This window comes from Homarus americanus, unplaced genomic scaffold (genome assembly GCF_018991925.1).
Source record: "Homarus americanus isolate GMGI-L3 unplaced genomic scaffold, GMGI_Hamer_2.0 scaffold23617, whole genome shotgun sequence".
In the NCBI taxonomy this organism is placed as follows: Eukaryota; Metazoa; Arthropoda; class Malacostraca; order Decapoda; family Nephropidae; genus Homarus; species Homarus americanus.
The window spans coordinates 5,465,900-5,488,929 of NW_024720711.1; the positions used below are offsets into that span (position 1 = coordinate 5,465,900).

The 23,030-nt window shown below is 36.4% G+C and overlaps 1 protein-coding gene across 1 annotated transcript in view; it reads right to left on the reverse strand.

Moving 5' to 3' along the window:
• Positions 1-5,904: 5,904 nt before the first annotated feature.
• Positions 5,905-23,030, reverse strand: part of LOC121860781 (cullin-associated NEDD8-dissociated protein 1-like) — a 21,909-nt gene continuing 4,783 nt past the window's right edge. Inside the window, exons 3-20 of the mRNA XM_042358148.1 lie at positions 21,363-21,576; positions 20,868-21,160; positions 20,352-20,514; positions 18,882-19,031; positions 18,640-18,748; positions 18,273-18,412; positions 17,621-17,781; positions 17,148-17,353; positions 16,633-16,787; positions 15,813-16,073; positions 15,329-15,497; positions 14,503-14,639; positions 13,681-13,841; positions 11,950-12,148; positions 10,213-10,470; positions 8,918-9,106; positions 7,869-8,113; positions 5,905-7,397 (exon numbers count right to left, since the gene is read on the reverse strand). Of these exons, the coding sequence (XP_042214082.1) occupies positions 7,127-7,397; positions 7,869-8,113; positions 8,918-9,106; positions 10,213-10,470; positions 11,950-12,148; positions 13,681-13,841; positions 14,503-14,639; positions 15,329-15,497; positions 15,813-16,073; positions 16,633-16,787; positions 17,148-17,353; positions 17,621-17,781; positions 18,273-18,412; positions 18,640-18,748; positions 18,882-19,031; positions 20,352-20,514; positions 20,868-21,160; positions 21,363-21,576 (3,481 nt within the window). The 3' untranslated portion in view covers positions 5,905-7,126. The remainder of the gene's footprint in view (positions 7,398-7,868; positions 8,114-8,917; positions 9,107-10,212; positions 10,471-11,949; positions 12,149-13,680; positions 13,842-14,502; positions 14,640-15,328; positions 15,498-15,812; positions 16,074-16,632; positions 16,788-17,147; positions 17,354-17,620; positions 17,782-18,272; positions 18,413-18,639; positions 18,749-18,881; positions 19,032-20,351; positions 20,515-20,867; positions 21,161-21,362; positions 21,577-23,030) is intronic.

Below are 23,030 nucleotides of genomic sequence, written 5' to 3' on the forward strand. Positions count from 1 at the left end.
GTCTCCTTCCCCACTGCTGCCGCCACCACCCTCCATCTGTCTCACCCGCCACTGCACTTCCTCCACCAGCTGCGTGAATGTCTTCCGTGAGCATCCATTCCACATTTTAAACAAATCTTTTGACCGAAAGAAAAAGAAGAAAAAATAATAATTTTTGGTGAAATATTAACGTAATTGGAAAGATATCGTAGTATGCTTAAATAAATGTATACAGTAATTCAGTTGAGAAGTAGGAAAACTTCACGCAGGGGTGCGTGGGTGGGGGGGACTCCTGCACCCTCAGTATTTTTTGTAGCCCTCTTATGTCATAAGTTCAAATTAATTACGTTTAATTTTATTTTCTAACTGGCCATTTCCAATTTTTTTAAGTGTCATTAAGAAACTTGGAACACATTTGCCAGTAAGGTTGAGTAAGAGGTCTCCAGTATTACCCAGCGAATTGTTACAAAAGTTATTCAAATAACGAAATTCATAGAAGCAGGTAATAACTATATGTTGTAATTAACGCAGTCAGTGACCTTGGGTAAAGATTTTTATCCCCTCGACTAAAATTCGATGAAAAGAATGTTGCTGATGTTTGTTATCCGTCCGTGTCAAATTTACTTACCGGTCAATCCAAAGCAAGATAGGCAGAAATGAAGCCAACAGGATTGTGGGGATTCATAAAAAAAAAGTACATGTCTTGGCGGAATAGGCAGTTGAGTTATTATAAGGTCATCGCTAAGCATCAGGGTGCATCATGTAAAATGCATGGGAGGTTTGGGAGAGTGGAGGAAGCTTGTCAGATGACGTTTGATGTTGGGCTCATAGAGCGAAAACGACCACAAATTGCCACAATTCGTTGTGGATGCTTTAAAAAGAACCAGAAAGCCTAACCTAACCTGTAGCAAAATTTCGCTTTCGTTATTTTCCAAACCACAACGCGTTCTGATTAGTTTTCGCTCTTTGAACCCAACATATATACATTATACATGGTACACCCAAGGAGTTAGGAACAAGAAGCGTATTTGGTGAAGTAAACTGGATAAAAGTTAAGATAATTAATGTACGACTCTTGAATCTAAAGGACAGTTGGATGGAGGTGAGGAAGTTAAGTAGTATGAATAGTAGATTAAATAAAGTAGAATCGCCATGGTGAGTGGTGACACAGGTGCAGTAGAAGGCCACACACTTTAGGTTGCCATAGAAGGAAGTAGGAGTATCAGTTGTTGTTTATGTGTACTCTAACGTAGGTACTTACATAACCTAACAACTATTATATACTAAAGATGGTTAAAGTTTCAGGGCAGAAAGTCGTTTGTGAAGCAAAGGGAAAGCTTGGAGAGGAATGGCGTATTTACCAGCAGTGATGGAGGAGACGAGTGTTGCGGTGTAAAACAGTTATGTCCACTCGTTACAACACACTGCCAAGTACAGTACAGTATTGTATTAATTTCAGTAATTCTTTTGCGTTATTGTTTAGATTGTCTAGTTTTGTAAATTCTTCAATTATTGTATTAATGGTTCAGGTATGTATACAATTTTCAGTTATTGTATAAATGTTCAGTTAGTGTACAGGTAGTTCTGCTATAACGCGATAATTGTGTTCTTGTAAAATATCGTGTTATAGAAAATCGCGTCATAGAAATAACAGGGCTTATGGAGAAAATAGGGTTAGGTGCAGATTACTCGAAATCGAAAAAATTTAGTAGTTAGCCTAACACAAAGGATAGCACAGTCTAAATAAATGTTACATTCATATCTAATAATGAAATCATACAGTAAATGTTACACTTTACTTGATGGGGGAGAAGGGTGATTTTGAGGTTGATAAAATCGAGCTTCTCTTCAAGTGTTATATCCTTTCTTTTACGATCATCACCGGGAATTCTATCACCAGAACGCTTCTTGTTGATATTCTTCTTTACTATATTCACATTATTTAATTTTTTTTTTTTTTCTAATTTATTGTTTTTTTATTACAAATATTAATGATATTCTTTATTTCAGGGGTTTAGATGCATATTTATGCACTTTTTTACAATTTTTACAATTTTATATTATATTTTTCAGTATTCAGTGGTTGTATTTGGGGGCCTGGAACGGATTAATCCTATAACGAATGAATGCTATAACGAACAAGGTTCTAGAACCAATTAGATTCGTTATAGCATACCCCACTGTACCACAAAATTGGAGAAATAGTAAGCAAAAATCGCGTTATAGCAGACAAGCGTTCGCGTTATACAAATATCGTTCCTAATTCATAAATCGCGTTAGAGCAAATTCGCGTTATCAAAACACGCGTTATAGCAGAACTCACTGCATAAGCTAATCATTTATTGTATAAACTGTTCACATGTTGTAATAAACTCTTGGCTTATTGTATTCACTTTCAATACAGTGTAAATGATTCATAATACTGGTTAATCTTCTTAGTTATTACTGTCCATTGTATAAACTATTATTTTGTGTAGAGGTACGTGCATAAATAGTATTGAGTTTATCCAGGTGTAAATGGGTATTCAAGTTTACAACCTGGAAAAGTGTCCTAGGTTGAATCACTGGACAATGAAGGTCTTCAAAATAAAAAATAAAAAACAGACTACCCAACGGTTATCAAATAGTTTTCAGGCGTGGTATAAACGCCTAGGGACAGTGTGGTTGTAGCACACTATACAAAGCCTTTGGTACAAATGGAGACAGTATGTTTGACATTGCTCTCGATTGCATCCATTGTAAAATTATGTACTGTAACTATTTACACCTTTTCTAGGGATGTATATTTTTCTGGAGGTATGGTCTCCATGACAGTGATCCAGGTAGGAACTTATGAGATGCTTATAAAGTTGAAGGAACCTTTTCTTATCTATGTACAGTACTTTATTATGAAGGTACGCTTCACAATTTCTAAAAAAAAAAAAAATTGCTGGGGGGGGGGTTTCACTGCTGCTCCTATTGGTTGTGCTACCTGCAGTGATTGATCTATCACAACACTTTTTCCTTCTCAACAGCATCCTAGAAAGTGTTATTCACAGAATAGTTGTTATTAGGGTTGTGGTATCTCATGTGGTGTCTTGCATTTTGCAGTGTTAAAAAGCATTTGCCATTCCTGCAACCATTTGAACAGCTTGTGCATACTATATATATTTTTTGCATGGCTGTGATATCTTGACTTGCCACCTTCCCAAATATCTTTGTGTTGTCAGCAAATTTGATAATGTTGCTCGACATACTTTCTTCACTATCACACAAAAAGGATGAATTCAGGATAGACCCTTGGGGTACTCCATTGAGAACCTATTTCCATTCTGAATTTACGTACTGTGTTTAGGGCCATTCTTTGTTGCCTGTCTTTGAGCCAGTGCTTAATCCTGGATCTAAAAGGTTAACTGCACATGTGGAACTGTAATCTTTTCAGGATAATTAAGAATATCACCTACTGTATATTTGGGTTTCTCCCAAGGAAGTCACTGGAGGGTGTCGGCCTTTTCCAAAATGTGGGGGATTGAGTTAAGGATTTGAAAGGTGCTTTTTATTGTTAGTTCTGACACTGACACAGCTGGAGAGCTGAAATTTGGATACAATTGTTTGTATCATGCTGGATACCGCCCCTCTCCACCAGTCTGTCTCCAGGTGTCACATGAAGAGTAGAGCAGTGTACAATCAAACACAAAAGTCGTGTCAATGTAACTTGTGAAACATTTTGAGAGCCCCTACCACAAGGTAGAGCGCACCAAAAGTTTAGCCCTTCGGCATATGTTTTCACCAAATTTCATGACACGATAGTGAATGTAACACTACTTGTTTCTTTACATTACACAGCACTGAAATGCAGTTAATCACTGTCCTCTTCCTCCGTCCATCATCACTAATGGAAGCTCAGGGATGATGACTGGTGTAGGCACGAAAAAAAGACGTCTGACCCATATGGTGTAGAGGCTTTGCCAGCTGCAGGAAGGTACAGAAATGCATGATTCACTCTCTATCTCATTAAAACTTCCATAGGTGACCCTCTGTCTCTTGACTGAAGACAAAGAAGAGAAATAACTGCCAATCTTCTTTTGCTGTTGTTTATTCATGCACTTGTTGAGTTCCACCTTGCATATTCTGATGCCTTCATAAAACTACTGGTCTATAATTTTCAGGAGAGTCTGTGGCCTCAATACCTTTGGCCAATGACACACCTTTCTTATTATCTTCCAGAAATGCTAGCTTGTCCTTCAGGCTAAACTCATTTCTGGCCCTCTTCTGATTTCAATTTGAAGTTGTTTTGCCTTTAGAAGCCATGGTAATTAGTCTACACAGTCACAATAATCTGTGGGAGCCAGGAGATGCACACGTGGGTTGCAGCCGTGCAACTGGCTTGTAAACAAAGCGTCTGGCATTTATGTGCGACAGACAGCCATCCAGATTTTTCTCAGTTAATCAGACATAGTTTTATCCAGATTTTTTATTAATATGATTAGTCTGGATTAAGCAGGTTTTACTGCAGTTGATCCTTGACACATTAGTACAGTACTGTACTCCTCAGCACACAAAAGACCTGGGATAAAAAAATGGGATTTTTTTAATTAATTCTCCAAATTTTTTTGGATAAATTTATTTTGTTTTCAGGTGGTGGTTGAAAGTGTTAATTTCAAATTCTATAAAAGTGTATTCATCCCAAAATATCACACATCCAAATCAATATATATTATCTTTTCATGATCTTTACATGTATTTTTTGTTTACCTTGTTTACTTAATCACTCCTCTTAATTCCCATAATTCTTCACAAATACTTCTCTACTGCCATCAGTCTCACCTTATCAGTATAATTCTGAAGGACTGCAACAAGCACCTCATCATACTTTCAGGAACATGGATATCTTTCTCTACTTACTGAAGCTCATATTCACTTCAAAATAAATTAAATACAGTATATACAGCTTACACACACTAGGTATAAACTTCTCACACTTGTTATTTGGTAAATTCTATAACCTACATAGAAAGTTACTACTGTATTTTGCTTTTTGTTTATATCAACAGCTTTTAATTTTAAATCACTAATATAACCTACTACACATACAGCTCTGTAGTTTAAAAATACTGTACTGTATTAAAATGAGTTGAATAATAATTGCATTCACCATTGACTAAAAATTATATAAAATTACATAGTAGGAAAATTATAGTGTTCTGAAGTTCTAAGGGGGTGTAGAAAAGTTATCAACAATGAAAATTCTTTGTGAAAAAATTGAAGGACTTGAAAAAACATTTATTAGTTTCAGGCAAAAGTTATACTTAGAAAAGGATAGATTACGCTACAATAATTGTTCAGCTTTATTGACAGTGCAGTTAAGAGAGACTTTTGATGGCTGGAAATGAGTTGAAAACATGGTTGAAATAGAATGAAGATTGAATCATACGAAAGGAAAATTGGAGGGTCACTCCACAAATTACAGAGGTAAGAGGTGTATCACACTTTAGAGAATGGTCATAATTTCTTAGATGGATTATTTTCGTGAGGTAGATACAGGAACAGGAGTGTGCAGAATTATGAAATCGAAAGGAAGAAAAATATATTAGTTTGTAACTCGTGAATCAGAGGATTGAATACTGAGGCAGTGCTGTTAGGACAGAAAGAGTTAAGAGAAATAATAACATAAATCTGGAGGCAATAGCAAAATAAAAAATGTTGAGGTGTATGTGCATGTGCATGTGTATATGTGTGTGTGTGCACAAATAAATTTAATATGACAGGAGTTACACAGAGTATGTGCTTGAGCAATTATTCTGAATGCAACAATTGCATTTAGGCAAAATTTCTTGTAATTCAGAAGATTTAACAGTTTTACAATGAAGTCATGAATACATTTTGCATTTCAATTGGAGGGATCAATCTGTAGGTCAACACAGAACCAGAAATAAAACAAATTAAGAAAGTTCATACTATATTACAAGTAATAAATGTAGATATAAACAGACCAATTACCAACATCAAACAGAGAAACTGGATGGGAAATTAAGGTCTGAGATACTTTGAGGATTAAGATGTCAACCTTTGGAAAAAAAATGAATTGAGAAGGATAAATAATTAGAATAAAACACCAGAAATATTTTTCCACACTGTTACAAGAGTTTGACCATAGTAATTGGGATAAGATCAATAAGCACAACACACTGTACATGACAGTAAGTAGCCACTATCATACCCCAATTACATACCATTTTTATTAAAAGTAATGCCCAGTATCTCAATATATGCCAATGGCATCACTTTTTTCCTTTAATCTTTAAAAAAAATTTACCTGATCAAATTTCTTGATCTGGAGCATTTTTATGAGTAAATCAGAACCATCGTTGCCACAAAATCTCTCGAATTCCGGCTATAAACCAAGATAAAGTAGGAAAAAACGTGGATTAATAAAAAGGCTACAGATGCATTCTAGCACACAGCAAGCTGGGGGTCATCACAGGCTTCTTGGTGCTTTTTGAAGAGCTTATTTGCTGTACAATCAGCAAATCTGCACCCAAGGTGGTACCTAGGAAAGCTCATCTCCGAAGGGCCCAATAGATAAATACTTCACAGAGAGGATTTCATGTCAGTACTGAAGCTGTCAGACTGTACATAATTTAACTAATTCTTGCTACTACTTTCCTGTTTCACTTATTCAGTCTTTATTTTTTGTCAAGGCCGGAACTAAGGATTCACCGGGAAGATTTTTAAATAAATGAAGACAGTAGGTGGTGAATACTGAAGTTGCCAAATGGCCTTAACAACAAATTCGGACTTCTGCAGCATTTCAATCTATTCAACTTTCAACAAAACAATGTTTCCTGAATTAGTCCAGGTAAATTTATCACTAGAAGAAACTGTGCAGCATACTGCACAATTGCTTCGTCTATATTCATTAATATAACTTTACTCTGCCTCATTCAACATGGATCCACTATAAACAACACAAGATTAACATCATTTCGACCATGGACACCATACTGCATATATGCACATTGTTTCACTCAAATTGGATCCATTTTTATAACATGCATACAGTTTCCCATTCAAGTTCAAATCCAGTATGAGTAACTCTGTATGCATATTTGAATTCAACGGAGTTTGATCCACCATCAATAACACCTTATGCAAGCTTTAGCGTCATTCAACTCAAATCCATCATAGCATCGTGTGTAGGGCACGCATCACGCTGAATCGACTCAAACAGAGATTGGAGTTCTGGGGTAGATTTGATATGAGCAACAAATTCTGATAACTGGGGGTTCTTGTCAGCATCTGGGATGGTTAGGAGAGCCGCTACTGCCCTCATGGCAGACCGTTTAAGTTCGTCCTGCTTCTCATACTCCTGTTTGACTGAGTTGGCTTTGACCTTGGTTGTTACAGTTGTGCGCAGTGGCTCCACTAGTCTCTCAAGTCTGAAAGCAAAATATTGTGAGCATTCACAAATCATCACCATCATCAATGTTTTACAGACAATTTCCACACTTGAGTGAGTTAGCTGTGATTACCTGATGACATGGTGTCCTGGTTGCCTTAGCAGCAGCTGATAGTGTATACCCTGTACTTATAGTAAGCCACAATTGTCATCAGCTTTTTGGCTTCATATTTCATATGTCCATCAGTCTGTCCATCTAAATTGGGGTATGTTTTTCTGGCACTTTTTCCATCAAGTTTGTTTGTTTTTGAAACATGGTAACCTATGCCAATCCTCCTCTTATATACTTACTACCTCACATCTTCCAAGATCAGAAATGGGCAAAAAAAAAAAATAATAATAAATCTATTAAAACGTTGTTTCTCAGGTGGTTAACATAAGAGATCTTGCCTACAGCACACTAAACTATACGTAAATAAAATAGTAAAAAAAAAAAAAAAAAAATACTAACCTTTGTAGCACAGCCTGAGGACATAAGTGAGCCAGTCGGGTGAGCATCAGGTAAGTGAGCATCTTGATGTCATAGTGATCCCGTAGACCTCCCTCCACGTGTTCCAAGAAGACGTATATATCGACACGATCTAAGCAAGTTTCAAGAAGAGTGTACATGCACTCAAATGCTGCTTTACGAATATCTAGGCCATCATCAACAGTGTGTTTAAATGGACCCATTTCTACTTCTCGTATAAGTTCTTTCTGTTAGTGAGAAAAGGAAAACAATTTAAAACATTTTTGTTTACACTAACTCCAGCATTTCTCAGGTAAAACAAAAACTATTTAATAAAGACATAATTAGACTCTGGGAAACACAAGTATAGGATTAATATTTGTTGTGCATAAGATTTATTGCCTGTTCTATAACTTAAGTTAATATTATGATGACAGGAATGTCTACTACATGATGACTGATGATCATATACTGTATATAACACCCCCCAAAATTAATTCTATTTTAATTCCATTCTCAGCCAAGTGTGATGGAGAAAACTACCAAATCTCATAAAAGTACACAAAATTATCTTATTCTCTATTGCTTATCACAGAAGAGAGAATCAAAATTCTCATTTATGACAGTCCTATATCCAATACAGTGGGGTATGCTATAACGAACGGATCCTACTACGAATATTCCTATAACGAACGGTTTTACCTATAAAATTGAGAATGCTATAACGAACAAATCTCCTACAACGAACATTATTTTAAACAAAATTTTTTTTTTTACTAATTTATTGTTTTTTATTACAAGTATTAATGATATTCTTTATTTCAGGGGTTTAGATGCATATTTATGCACTTTTTTACAATTTTATATTATATTTTTCAGTGTTAAGTGGCTGTATTTGGGGGCCTGGAACGGATTACAGTAATCCTATAACGAACGAATGCTATAACGAACAAGGTTCTAGAACCAATTAGATTCGTTATAGCATACCCCACTGTACATTCATTCTTTCCCATAAGAGTATAGCTGAGAAAACACCACCTTTACATACTTACTCTAACTTTAGTTTCATTGTAGAGTTGTATAAGAATGGTATCAAGAAGATCACGCACAAGAGACGGTTTGTTGTGGGCTGCTGAATTGAATGCCACGAGAGCTACACGTCGAACATTGAGATCTGGATCCTGCAGCGTTGACAAGAAGTCACCAATACAATGTCGGAGTAAGCTGTCAATTGCTGTTGGCTGAAAGCAAAAATAAAATTGATGCATTAGTAAAGTATCACAACCCCAGGTCTTCTCCCATTAAAATACAGGTCTCAAGACAGAGACCCAAATGAGACCACTGACAATTCTTAAGTTTACTTACTGATTGTGTTACTACTAAATAGTTTTCCTCTTTACACTTCATTCCTTTCTGTCTCCCTACAATATATTCCTATTTTAATTTCTAATTATTACAAATAACATTTGAGGCGCCTAGAATTGGAATGGCGTATCTCCAAAATGCCTGTTTTGAGTAAATCGCATTTAAAGTTTCATGCTTATGTACCATGGAAACTACTGCACGGATTTCAATGAAACTTTCCACAAAAGTTGGACCGTATAAGTGATGTTGCCACATCCCCAATTGCCCACCGCCCCCCACCCCAAAAAGAAAAAAAAAATGGGTATACCGGTATTAGTTATGTGTGATGTGCTCTTCCAATGGAATTCTCAACTTTGCGGTAGCATAAGCAACACTCAGTCAGGCTTGATCATGTAGAACAAAGGCCAGTGAACACGTCTATGGCCATATCTCCAAATTGTAATTTTGGCGCTTAAGACGCTCCCATTCTAGGCGCCTCATTTGTTCTCTCAACCTTCTCACATGTTTCCAATACATTTTTTTTTACCTTTCAAATTTTGTCAGGCTTTCTCAAAGTCTTTCATCCACTTGTGTTGTCAAAGGACAAAGAAGTTTGTCTTCACATATATATGTGAATAAGACTACAGAACTCAATGCTTGCACTGATAATGACAATTAAGACATCACTGCAGAACAAATAGTGAGCAAAAATCACTGAAAAGGAGCACTAAGGGCTTGAGTAAATATGCCCACAGTGAAGAAATCAAAACAAACCTTACAAACTTAAACAGCCATATAGACAACACCATTCCCCTCTGTTCTATCGGGACATAAACAAAAGCCCATGAAGCTACTAAAACTTGATCATAATAAAAAAAATCAATATATGCATACATAAATCGACTGAATAATTTCTATATACACCCACACAAAACCGCTAAACCAAAAAAAAAAACGTGAGATGCATTAACAGGGCAGAGGTAACACTCCAAGAAATCCTTACCTGATCTGATATAGTAAACTTAATGGCGGTGACAATTGTGGTTCTCATCATTGGCGAGTCTGTTTTTAGGGATTCTTGCAGCTTAGGTAGGAGAGCAGAAGGATTAATGAGCGTTAATTTCCCTAAACATTCCGCAACAACATTACGAGTTCCCTCTTCAATGCATTCTGTGTGTCGGAAGAGCTGTGTCCATATGTCGCTCACAAAACCCTGGAGGACTTTGACACCCTCCACACTCCTGCTCTGTAGGCTGATAATCTGCAACAAATGTTCTCCAATTAGCCACAAACTTCTAAAACATTTGTGGCAGGTAATACTGTCATACACTGAAAGGATATTTGGTTTAAAAAATAAATGGGAAGAGATTACCTCAGTGTTCTCAGTAGGTAAGCCATCAATAGAACTGGCCCAAGCACATACAGTGGCCCCTCAGTTAACAAGCGCCTCGGTTAACGAGTTACCTTCCATAAGATTCTTAACTTCGGTTAACGAGCAATCCCTCGATTATTGAGTTTCTTACGAGCTAACCTGAACATGTTTTCGCTTGCATTTGGCGGTCCACCAGCTGTAGTATTAGTCCGCCAGTACAGTAATTGGTTCTAGGGTTTAAATTCCTTACCATTTTAGTAAATATCAAGAAGTTTATACTATTCAATAATTTTAAAAGTTTAACATTAAATTTGTTAGTAATTTTAACAATTATTGAACATGCCATCCAGCCTGCCAACACACCATACAGGCGTCAGTCTTTGTGTCTTTTCAGTGGAGGTAACATCTTGCTTGAGACTCTCTTCAACTAAATGCTTTTTTTCTGTGCTTGCAAGTAAATTATTGGTCATTTTGAAATTTATTTTACATATTGACAATATATAATGCAGTACAGTGTTGATTTAAAGAACATACTCTTGAATTACACCAAGAGAACTAAAATTTTATGGGTGAAATGGCACCATGGGGTGACTTCTCTTCCACCCCAATGCCTTCTCTTCTCCTCCACCCCCATTCTAATTCCCATCATCATCATCATCATCCAGGAGCCTTCTACATACACACCTCAAAGTAAGTGTACTTTTCTACCTTTTTTGTTGAATTTAGGCAATTTTCGGTGAGCTGGAACCAATTACCCCAAAACCCATTGAAACAATGGTTTCGTTTAACGAGTTTTTCGGTTAACGAGCAACCTTCTAGAACGGATTGTGCTCGTTAACTCAGGGACCACTGTACAAGTACAATAATATGGAATGAGGCCATATATCAAATACAAATGATATCTACAGACTTGACAGAACCAAACAGTTTTGATTTAAAATTATGATAAGGTTAAAAACACTGCAACCACAAATAAAAAGAAAGACCTTAAAATTATCCCTAACAGAACAATCAATAGTAATGAACCTGCCCAGCCTGAACACTCACTGTCATTCACACCAGAGACTGATGTCGTTTCTCTCAGCCCTACCACTAGAATCATCTAATCTTTTCTGTTTAGTGAAGAAATTCTTAATATATATGTTGAATGCAGTGTAAGACAGACAGACAACATGCACAGAAAGACACATTGTGGCCATCTGAGCAGGAGTCTTATAAGCATTTAATAATTTTTTTTTTACCTTTTTAAAGCTAGTTAACATTTGAAACTTATAATGGGCAAAACTTATCACTTCACACATTTAAATGTCTAAATATCTATGCACACTGGCAGCAATATTTCTGAAGCCCGGCAGTTGTATCACTTACCTCTTTTAAAGAATGTAAAAGTAGATACTGTCTTTTAGGGTTAGCTTCTATTTCTGATAAGACAAAAGGCAGATATTCCTGCAGGTTCCCACAACTCAGGTGACCGAGGGCATATGAAGCAGCAGATTTTACTTCCTCCGATGGAGAGCTGAATGAAGCCACCACTGCATCCTTTAGTTGAGGGATACTGCTGAGATCACTGCAAGACAAGAAATGTTTCTTTAGATTTTTTGTAGAGATAAATTGTCATTTCTTAACCCTTACGCCTCGGGTGATGTACCAGAACGCACGACCGGCACCCCGGGTGACGTTCCAGAATGCGCGCCTTTTCCCGCCACTGTTTAAATGCCCAGAGTGGGTTATCAGGTTCCAGTGTGACTATTTGCCCATCACACCACTCGCTCGGCCACAGGGAAGCTTCCTGAACATAATTACTTTTGTTTGTTTCATTTTCATTGCTTGTATATTTTATCATGTTGTATCAAAGTAATATTGCTAAAAGTAGTGTAGTTGTAGTGTAGTATTACTGGAAAATAATGCTAAGATTATGTTATAAATGTATATATTTGGGGAATTATTATTATTTTATGCATTACTTGCTCAACCAAACACAAAGATAGCCAGACAGCCTGGCGACCGATTGCACTTCTTATGAAAAATAATGCAAATAAAATATTCTAAATTATTTATTTATAGGAAATAAGTATTATGATCAGTAAATATATGCATTACTGGCCATCCCGGACACAAAGGCAAGCAGTAAATGGCCGTTAAGTGTGTAGCGACCACGAGCATCAGCTGTCAAAACAACACTCACTTTATCTCCCTCGCCACTGCTGCCACAGGGAAGTTTCTAGATGGTCAATATATAGTTTTTCTTACTTCTTTTTTATTTTTAATTATTTAAAAAGGTTAAAATTTATTTTTGAAAAGTTTTGATTTTTCTCGATTTACCCCCGCGTGGGGGGACACGGCCAGCGGTAAAAGGGTTAAAGACCTTGTATAAAAAAAATACTGGTTAATTTTAAATCCCTGAAGGCAAAAGTGAAGGAGTGCTTCTTCTCCCACTGATGTAATTTTTATGAAAATAATTGTATAAATACACCCTCTTATGTCGTCTTAACAATTTTACAATTCATATTATCCCTGCAATAAATATTAGTATCTATTTTCTATACCAGTACTATTTTTTACTTATACGATTTTTAAATTGCCCTAATCTTTCTGGAATATAAAAACATTGTTTAAGTGATCTTCACTAATTAATAAATACAGTACGTATATATTTTTTTATTATTCTTTAGTGAAAGAACAAGATGGTAGAAAATATATGGATTCCTTTGTCAGTGCAAATATTTTATTTAAATCATTTATAAATAGAACATGGCAATAAATATTTTATAGCTGGAGCAATATAGTCAGTCAATCCAAATAAACCATTGTTTTCTTCAATAAAAGTTTTAGATACTCAGGTGACTAAAATATTGAGAGATATAATGGACAGCACAGCAACAAGTCTCCTTCCAGGAAGGAGACAATAATAACTTCATTTTACTAGAACTTTGACAAAGTTAGTTGGATAGAGAGCACAACCTGATGACATAAGCACTAGTCTGGTCACCGGCAAGGAAAACAATACAGTATAGTATATACCCACATAACAACGCTACACTCTAAAAGGCAAATACCTTCTGAAGAGATGAACATCCCTCCTCCCAAACTCTGACTTACATGTGTTTTCCAATTTCTCCAATGGCAAGAAGGGAGAATGACTGGACTGTTGGTGAGCGTGGATTTGTCACATCCATGAGGAACCGATCAACCACGCCAACTGCTTCACCAGGGTGCGTCAGAGTTAGAGCTGCGACACACTTGGCCATTGAGTGATATGCCTGATGAGATAAATTGTGAATAATTAGTCAAACAATAATTGACTACAACAAAAATTTAAACTTGAATGAACTGTCCACCTGGCTATGGGCCTGCAATGTCAATTAAACTACTAACATATTACCATTTAACTGCTAACTTTATGAATTATGTCACATTTGGTACTAAAATAAGTGAGAGCATTCCTAATTATCCACTTTTATAAGGTGTCCTGACTTTGAAATTCCATTGAATGTCCTTCCCTGTATTTTTAAGTTCAGTGTCTAAGGTAAAATGATAAGTAAAAAGATGGTTCAAGAATTCCTAGTACTACAGGTGCTCCTCTACTTAAGCACGTTCAACTTACAAACTTTCAGAGATACAAACACCATCACTGAGGGGGGTTACCTACCAGAACAGGTGTTTAATGTGGATGAGACTGAATTATTTTGAAGAAAATTCCAGATAGAACAAACATTATCTAAGAGGAGAAGAGTAAGCCAGGTTTTAAGGCTGTATTAAAGGGTATAGCTGTACTAAATAACCATAATCTTTTGATTTTTTACAATATGTTTGGTATCTACAAGAGTAAAGTTGGACTTACAAACAAGCCTCAGAAATGTAACTCGTTTGTGAGTAGAGGAGCACTCGTGCAGTACTAGTAACTGGTTGTAAATCACTTACTTGTTTGTGTATGTTAGCAGCCTGAGGTGAGACGAGAGGTGCAAGGAGATGGTTGAGGATGTCCTGATAGCCAAGACCTGGGAGACCAGCACGTACTACTGCCTCGAACAGATCTTGCATAGCCTTCAATGCTCCACCTGAAACAAACACAGTAAAGTATAAATATAGGAGAGAAAACAAGGTTATGTACATTTCAACAAAACCTGCATTCATTAAAAAGCTGCTTCACCATTTGAGATATATACGTACTGAAATTCTTAGCAGTAATAATTTATTACTTGTGCCAATTTGCATCATTTAACATGCTTTCTGTTTTCCAAGGTTCTGTAATCAAATGACAGCATTTGATTTAATACATTTACCGAGATTTACAATGGATGAATTCCTGCAAGACTCCCACATTATTTTTGGTACTGCCAAAAGTTAAATTAGCACAAGTGGTTTTTGGATGCATGTCTTATCAAACAAAATCTCGAGTCACTACCAAAACATGTGCTCTATATGCAATATAAATAATATATGTCAACCACCTTGACAGAGACCCCAAATATTTACAGTAACCCTACAAGCCCTATGGTCTACCAAGACAAAATTTTATTTACTTCTGGATTTCTCATTGAAACTATAAGCATTAATGCAGGAATTGTTGACACATGTACAGCTATCAGTCCCTAATCCATGTTACTGAGTGATGCTAATGTAACTGCCTACATCTCTTTCACCCACACACATGATGACTGATGTGTGGTTACACTGTTAGTATTCTTACCAGCCACAGTCTCACATGGTAATAGCAATGGGATGGTTAATATCTACTATCACTTACCTTGTAGTAGAGGAGATCTGACAAGAGCCATAACATCAGGCATAATGAGTTGCAGGAAGTTAGCAAGGGAAGATTTGTGAAGTTTAGCTGTGGAGGTGAGGAGGGTGAGGCACAGTTGAGCGATGTGAAGATCAGATTCGTTGATTAATGGTGGCAGCTCAACCAAGACCTGCACAAGTTGGTGAAAGATTAACACAGGTAGTCCAATAATTGACCAAGTTCTCAAACAATAACAGTAAGTGATATTCTGTACTAAAAACTTTAAATAAAAATATATTGCTGCATAAGCAGTAGTTACCAAATACACAAAATAATTACATGAGAAAGAAAATTAGAATAAACTAAAATTAATTTGAACTGGAGTTAATTCTCTTTAGGAATTAGCCAACAACCCAAAACTTACACAAACAATCCCAACTATTTGAAGCCTTTAACCACCTCCTGGGTTTCACTGTTCATATATAAAGTACTAATCCCTAATTACCTTATCAAGCATCTGAGGACTGAGCGCTGTGGAATAGTTGGTCACTAGAGTATCAAGGAGAGTCAAAGTCGCCAACTTCAGTGCTCTCTGATTCTTACGCAAGAATGAAGCTAATACTGGCAGGGCATCTCCCAGAATGGGTCGCAGATCAATTCTAAGTGGTGAAGCTGCCACCTTAGTGAGGGCCTTAACAGTAGTAAGACGAGTGATCTCATTTCGTAGTCGGTCCAAGAAAATGGGCAAACAAGTCCCAAGTTCTCCCTGAGGAAGACAAATCCACACTAATTAGCACTGTGTAGATCAAACACTGTTTGTGCTCCTCTGATATATTCATGCTATAAATCATACACTCAAAACCATGCATTGAAGATATGTAGACTGTCTATGTTTAGGAATGACTACAAGTTACTTTGTTTTAATTGCATAAAAAAATTAAATGATAAAGACATAAGTAATTTCAATGGTATTATACTGTATATATAGGTATATTACCAGTCTTTTCCATATACAACCTAAAGCAAGACTGTAAACAGACTCCAAAACCCACAGGGGCTATTAATAGGCAGTATAATTTTCAGAAACCAAGTAGATCCTCAATGAGTATAGAATTCAACAAGATTCTTTGTGACTGACAAATTGACAATGCACAATACTCAAGTGTCAAGTTGAATACCATCAGTTTTTACAAAACAAACAGGTGCAATGACTGATCAAAGCTGCAATACAGTACACAAATACAACATGTCTTTTACAGGTGCTTGCTGTTATCATTATCATCATGTCCATCATAAGAAACCCATTATATTGTAGTAGGAATTACCTGTAGATGATCACCAAGATGTGAGATGATCTGTCCCATACAAGCAATGGCTCGTTCCTTCACTTCTTGGTCAAGATCAGCGGCCCTTAATCTCGCCAGTGTACAGTGATAAAGGTCACCCGTATAGGGAGTAAAGTCAAAGGAAGACGCCAAGTCTAGAAGCAAAACAAATATTTTAACATTAATGCTTTCAAAACACCTCCAACACTTATATAAATAAGATGAGGTAACTCAAACAATTTAAAAGAGAATACATGTGATATTCTTCATCTATAACCTAAGAATAAAATGTATCTCTTCGTATCAAGATACTAAATCTAAGCAAATAACATATCTACTAAGTCTTGTTCACTTTTAAAAACTAGAAACCAAGTATCTTACAAAATTTGTGATGACTGCTTAGGACACCATAAGTATGCAGATTTTTGTGAATAGGTATGATTAAGTTTGGCAAGGTTCAAAACCTTGCATTAAGTTTTCTTAATAGTGAGGTCAACCTCTATTAGATGACATACCAAGGGGTCTGATGACCTTGACAATCTGCTGTAGCACAAGTAAGGCCTCGGCTGTGATCTTATAAAATGGGTCTGCTACGCATGTCACCACCGGAGGGAGGAGTTCACCAATGTGAGGGTGGAACACTTCCCCACTGTGGTGGATCAGGAGGCAGTGGACAAATGCCAGTGTGTCAATCTTCATGTTGCTGCTACTGTTCTTATCACTGTAAGACAAAAATGTTAGCTTAATACATTTTCAGAAGTCATGAATAATAAAGCCAGAGTTCACAAACATGGTAGATAAATTCTGGGTAATGTGGAGTCCTACTATTAACTCTTGAGGGATCCACTAACATGAATATAAACAAACTAACTATGATTAACAATGGAAGAAACCCACTCACATTTTCCAGATAAACTGAGAAACATAATTATCAACCCTCTGTGATTCCTACAAAGTATCAAAATATCTTGTCCTCAAGTCCACTTACCCAAGAGAAAACTGAATACCAGGAATCAGTGCAGGGATGTGGTGGGTTAGAGCACCTGGGTATACTTGCACTAGTTCAGTCAACAGTGCAAAACATCCCTGGCGAGTCTTTATACTCTTCTCCTTCATCTGTCTGTGTACTGATTTTACTAGTGCAGGCACCTGCAACATTGAATGATTTGGTTTTAGATATCTGGCACTGTAACAGTTAGACATGTGATGCCATATTCAATTAAAAAGAGTTTTCTATTTAAAAATGGTTTACTATAAAACTATAGATAATAAACTCCATATCAACACAGACCATCACACTAAAATCATACCTGGCAAATACAGTACAGTATTTTGTATTTACTTATATTCAAACAAAATGTACATTGCCCTCAGAATTTTTTTTAACACCATTAAACTATTTCTAAACCGCACTCCACAGAGAAGTAAAATATAAAAATTAGCAAACTTATGGATACTTTATCCCAAAATGATTGAGAAGGACTTACCTCTTTATAGATATGGATTCTTTCATTTTACACAATTTCCTTATTCACATTTACACGGTTATATATTTCAGTACAGTGTTTTTCTTACACGTGCTTGAACCCAAAGTAAAAGAATAATTAAGACAAGCAGAGACACAGTAAAGAAAAACTCACTTGCTGTTTTAACATAGAGATTGTGCCTTCCTCCTGTTCCATGGCATCTGGATCTATGCTTAAGCTGAGTGAGGGGCGGGTCTGGCGCAGGAGAGCCATATATGCATGGAATATGTCAACCTTCACATTTTCTTCACGTTCTGTAGGATGGCAAAGTTTAAATTAAATTCAAATATATAGGATGGGTATGTGCCTGCATATTCAAGTACAAACTGTATTTACATAACAAAATTACTCCTACACACAAAACATTCATACTCTCTTTATCTATTCATTCATAAAATTTCCTTTATTAAAAGCTAGAATATACATGAATTTCTCTATGCTATTCATTCACCAATGGCAAAAATAGGGGTACTGTACATACCTTTAAACCTGGTAATAAGCTGTGGGGACACTGTCTTGTAGAATTCAATCAACATTTCGTGTCTAGTTGAGATCACAGCTTCCAGACATTTTGCTGATGAGCGACGTACCTAAGCAAAGGAGTAAAAGTTCACCAGAGGATGTGTTTCATACACATTTTAGATTAATTTTCATCTCCCCATGAATAAATATTTCTACTTTTAAGTTCATAACGTAACAAAGGATATAAACAGTATGTCTCACCTTCCAAGACATGTCATCATCATCAGAATATTCATCATCTTCTTCACCATCATCATCTTCATCCATGTCCATCTGTCCTTCATCATCTTCATAGTCATCATAATTATAGTTGGGGTCATGTGTAATATACTTGAGGCACATTTCTACAATCTGTCAAAACAATGACACACTCACACTACTCACAGTACTGTACTGTCAAATTAAATCTTGATGATTTTCTATTGCTCGTGTTAAGAAATTATAAAGATTCATTGAAATAGTTAATATAGCATGGTAAAACTTGCACACATTCTGGCAGCAACTTCAAGTAAACAGAACCAAAGTTTGGAAACCTTGGCAATAATGAGCTGCCTGATTATGCATTTACTTAGGGCTGGGATCCACAACCTTTATACACTAGTCGGCCACTTAATGGTGAAAGTAATGAGCGATTGGCCACAGATGTACTAAGCCAACATTAGAAGAGCACTGTGTTCCACAAAATTTAATGTAAAATGAGAAATGCAGGACTGCTGTATATCTTATTGGCAGAATTTTTTATAAACAACACCAATATTTAAGACTGAATATAGCTTTCATTTTCAGCATATACATAACCTGCATTAAAATTATAGCACTAGTCACTAGCTTAGTTCAATATTCTGTAAAGAAATTAGAGAAACATAACTTTTAGAAATACAAAATATGGAAATAGGAAATGGTTTCGAGCAGTACAAAATAACGGCTTAATAAACGATTCCCACCCGAAATACAAGCATGCGGGGGAAATTGTTTTATAAAGTAGTACCTATTATGATATCCTGCAGTAAACAGTACAATAAAATAATAACCTATCTTCCTAGCTAACCAACCAGGGGGTTACTCGAATCACAATACATTTCGTGAAACGGATAAAACCTAATAGGTACTTACATTATAGCCGCCATGTGGAGAGATAGCACCCACACACAACCACACTTAACTCTCCAAAAACAGACAGACTTTTCAAACTGCGTGGCACAAAGGAACAGCTTCATGACATCATGCCTCATAGGCTCTCTCATTGGTCAAGGCAAGGCCTTCATTGGCTCGAAATTGGTGGGAACACTCCAGATTGGCGGGAACCCTACTGATATTGTTACAATAGAATTATCCTCTTTGGGATGTGTCAAAAGCAAAGGAGAAAAAGTAATGAGAGAGATGGTGAGAGACTGTAAGGAAGCTCCAACAAACAAGGTGGCCCTGAGTTCAGCTGACTGCATCCCTATTATTGTAATTTTCAACTACAGTACTCCTCCATGTTAACACCACTGGCATTGTCCTCCTCCTTTATACTATCCTTCTACTTTGATTTTTATCTCTCCCTTCCACCTCCTTCACTCTTTATATCTCTATCCTATAGTTCAACTGTGTTGATACCACTTCCCTTACTTCTGAACCATTCTTCTGTTCCATAAATGACCTCACACATCAACAATTCTCTGAACTTACAGTGGGTAAATGGTGGGTGATCTCCTTTGGGCAGCGCAGTGTGAAGGCTTCACAGGCAGATATGCAGTATTCTCTTAATTCATCATCATCCACAGCAACGTACTGAACAATCAGAGGCATCACTCGCTCCAAGTATTCACCAAATCTGTGACCCGCTTGACGACTGTATCCAAAAAGGCAAAACTTACTGACTATCACTTGTACAGAGTACTTATTGTAGACCTTTGATCTACAATCATTAATACCCCAGTACATTGAAAAAGAAATGTCTTCCTGGTTCCATAATTAATTACTGTACAAGCAAATAAATTATAAATATATTGTAATACCATCCTTAGGGTGAGAAACAATGATTCTTAAGTACTTTATGTTGTTCATAAACACTCTTGAACTAACACAAAATTACCAGTTTATCAAAGTTAAGATTAATTATAGTCAACATAATTAAGTTGATTTTTAACTGGTGCAGTTAGTGTTAAGGTAATACTGAAAGTCATCAAAGAAAATAACTCATACCTGATTGCAGCAATGCACTGTATGTAAGTTCTAGTTGTGGACATGGAAGAATTCTTGGCTAGTTCTTCAATCAGGAAGTCCATAAGCCTTGCATATATCTGAGGTGAACACGACACTACTAAGTGGCTGAGGGCTACAATAGTACGCTTTCTGACAGCAAGACGTGGTGAAGCCAGCTGTGGCAGTAATGCATCTAATATATTGGGATGGAAGGAGATGAGGAGAGAGCCAAACCGGGCTAAAAGATCACCCAAGATGTCTAGCGCCTCCAGTTGGACGCTGACGTCTTCTTGCTGTGGAACACAAAATAGTACATTGTAAGCTTTACCCATGTCATTATGTACAAACTGCAAATGAGAATACCCATACATAACTAAGGAGATACAATTACAGTATTTGAAAGGCTGTTATTACATACGGTATACTGTACAATATTTATAACTGGAGGAGACTGGTCATTCCATCCTTCTGACAATTACTGAACAATAAACTCACTCTCACGATAGCCTCTGATAATCTATCAGTCACTCTCTTGCATATGTTGGCCACCAGTGCAGTGGATGATGCTGGCAGCTCATTGATAACCGTCTTGAGGGCGAGGGAGGACATGTCTCGCAGCTGTTCCCGGTCGCTCACCATGTGGTCACATAACGACTCCACGATAGAGTATACATGGAACTCCTTCACTTTATTTACTAATGGACCCAAACTGAAAAACATTCAATGAAATGAAGACTTACACAATGTGCTTAATAAGTTTACAATATAACAAAAGCAAGCCTAAAGGAAAACTATTACGTGCAAAAAAATCTTTTATCATGACAGTTTGACATAGTTCCTTCATTCTGTATATAAAGTACAGTATAGTAGTGTATAGTAAAAGACACTGTTAACACATTTCTTCAGTCCAGCAGTGATGATTTTTATTGAAAACATAAACTAAATAATCTCCCTAATGACTACCTTCATAAATCAAAAGATACATCACTTAAAAGATAAATAAATAAATTAATTAATTTATTAAAAAATAAATATATAATAATAAAATGACACTTTGCAACAATTTAAATATTTGCATGCCCAGTACAATATATGCATATAACAATGTACTGTAAAGAAAAGTAACACTAATTTGTTGAAGAGTTGCCATGGTTGACAAAGATAATCCTAAAACTCTTACAATGGCTGTCATTTTTTTTTAACCATCCTCAATATCCATGATCACCTCCAACTTAACACCTAAACTGGTGGCTCTGCGGGGTATCTTACCACAGTCTAGGAATGGCAAGAATGTAAATTGCCATTCCTAGACTGTCTGATACACAGAATAGGTAACACTTTTAAGTTCACTATTTATAGAAAACCAACTAATGTGTGTTCATACATTCATTATTATTCTGCCCACCATAATAGAGTCAAACAGTCAGTATTTTCAACAATGTTTTTATGTGCTTTGAGAATTTGCAGCCCGGAATTCATTGATGAGGAATATAAATATATCTATAATATTGGCTCAAACCTTAAATACCCTAGATCTTTCATAGACAAATGCCTGAACATTACTAAGAAATCTTTTTATAGAACTGATCCCAAGCCCACCCATGACCATAAGAATATCTTAATATTACCATTTCACAAAAATTTCTCACACATTCCTTCACAACTAAAAACCTGGAACGTCAATGTGGCATTTAAAAACTCATGCACTGTTAAACAAATGTTAATCAAGAAATCCCCCAACAACACAATTGGTTGCATTTATAAAGTTCCTTGCAAGGAATGTAATATGTTTTACTTAGGCCAGACAGGTAAAGATCTTGCAACTAGAATTAAACAACACAAATACAGTGTTAGGACAGGCCAGGAATCCAATGCTCTGTTTGTTCATTTGAGGGATAACAAGCATTGCATTGACTGGGATAATGCCTCCTCAATATTAACTTGTAATTCAATTGATAGTAGGAACATCACAGAATCTAGTCTCATTAAACATACCGAAGCATTCAACATGAATTTGAGTAATGGCCTGTACAAAGTGGACAATTTTGTAATTAAGAAGATTTTTAACCAGGCGAGAAGGTTGGGTCACCTTACCCTCTGACCTGACTACCAACCGTTGCGGTGCTATTTAAAGATTAGTAGGGTCATTACCTAATACCTGAC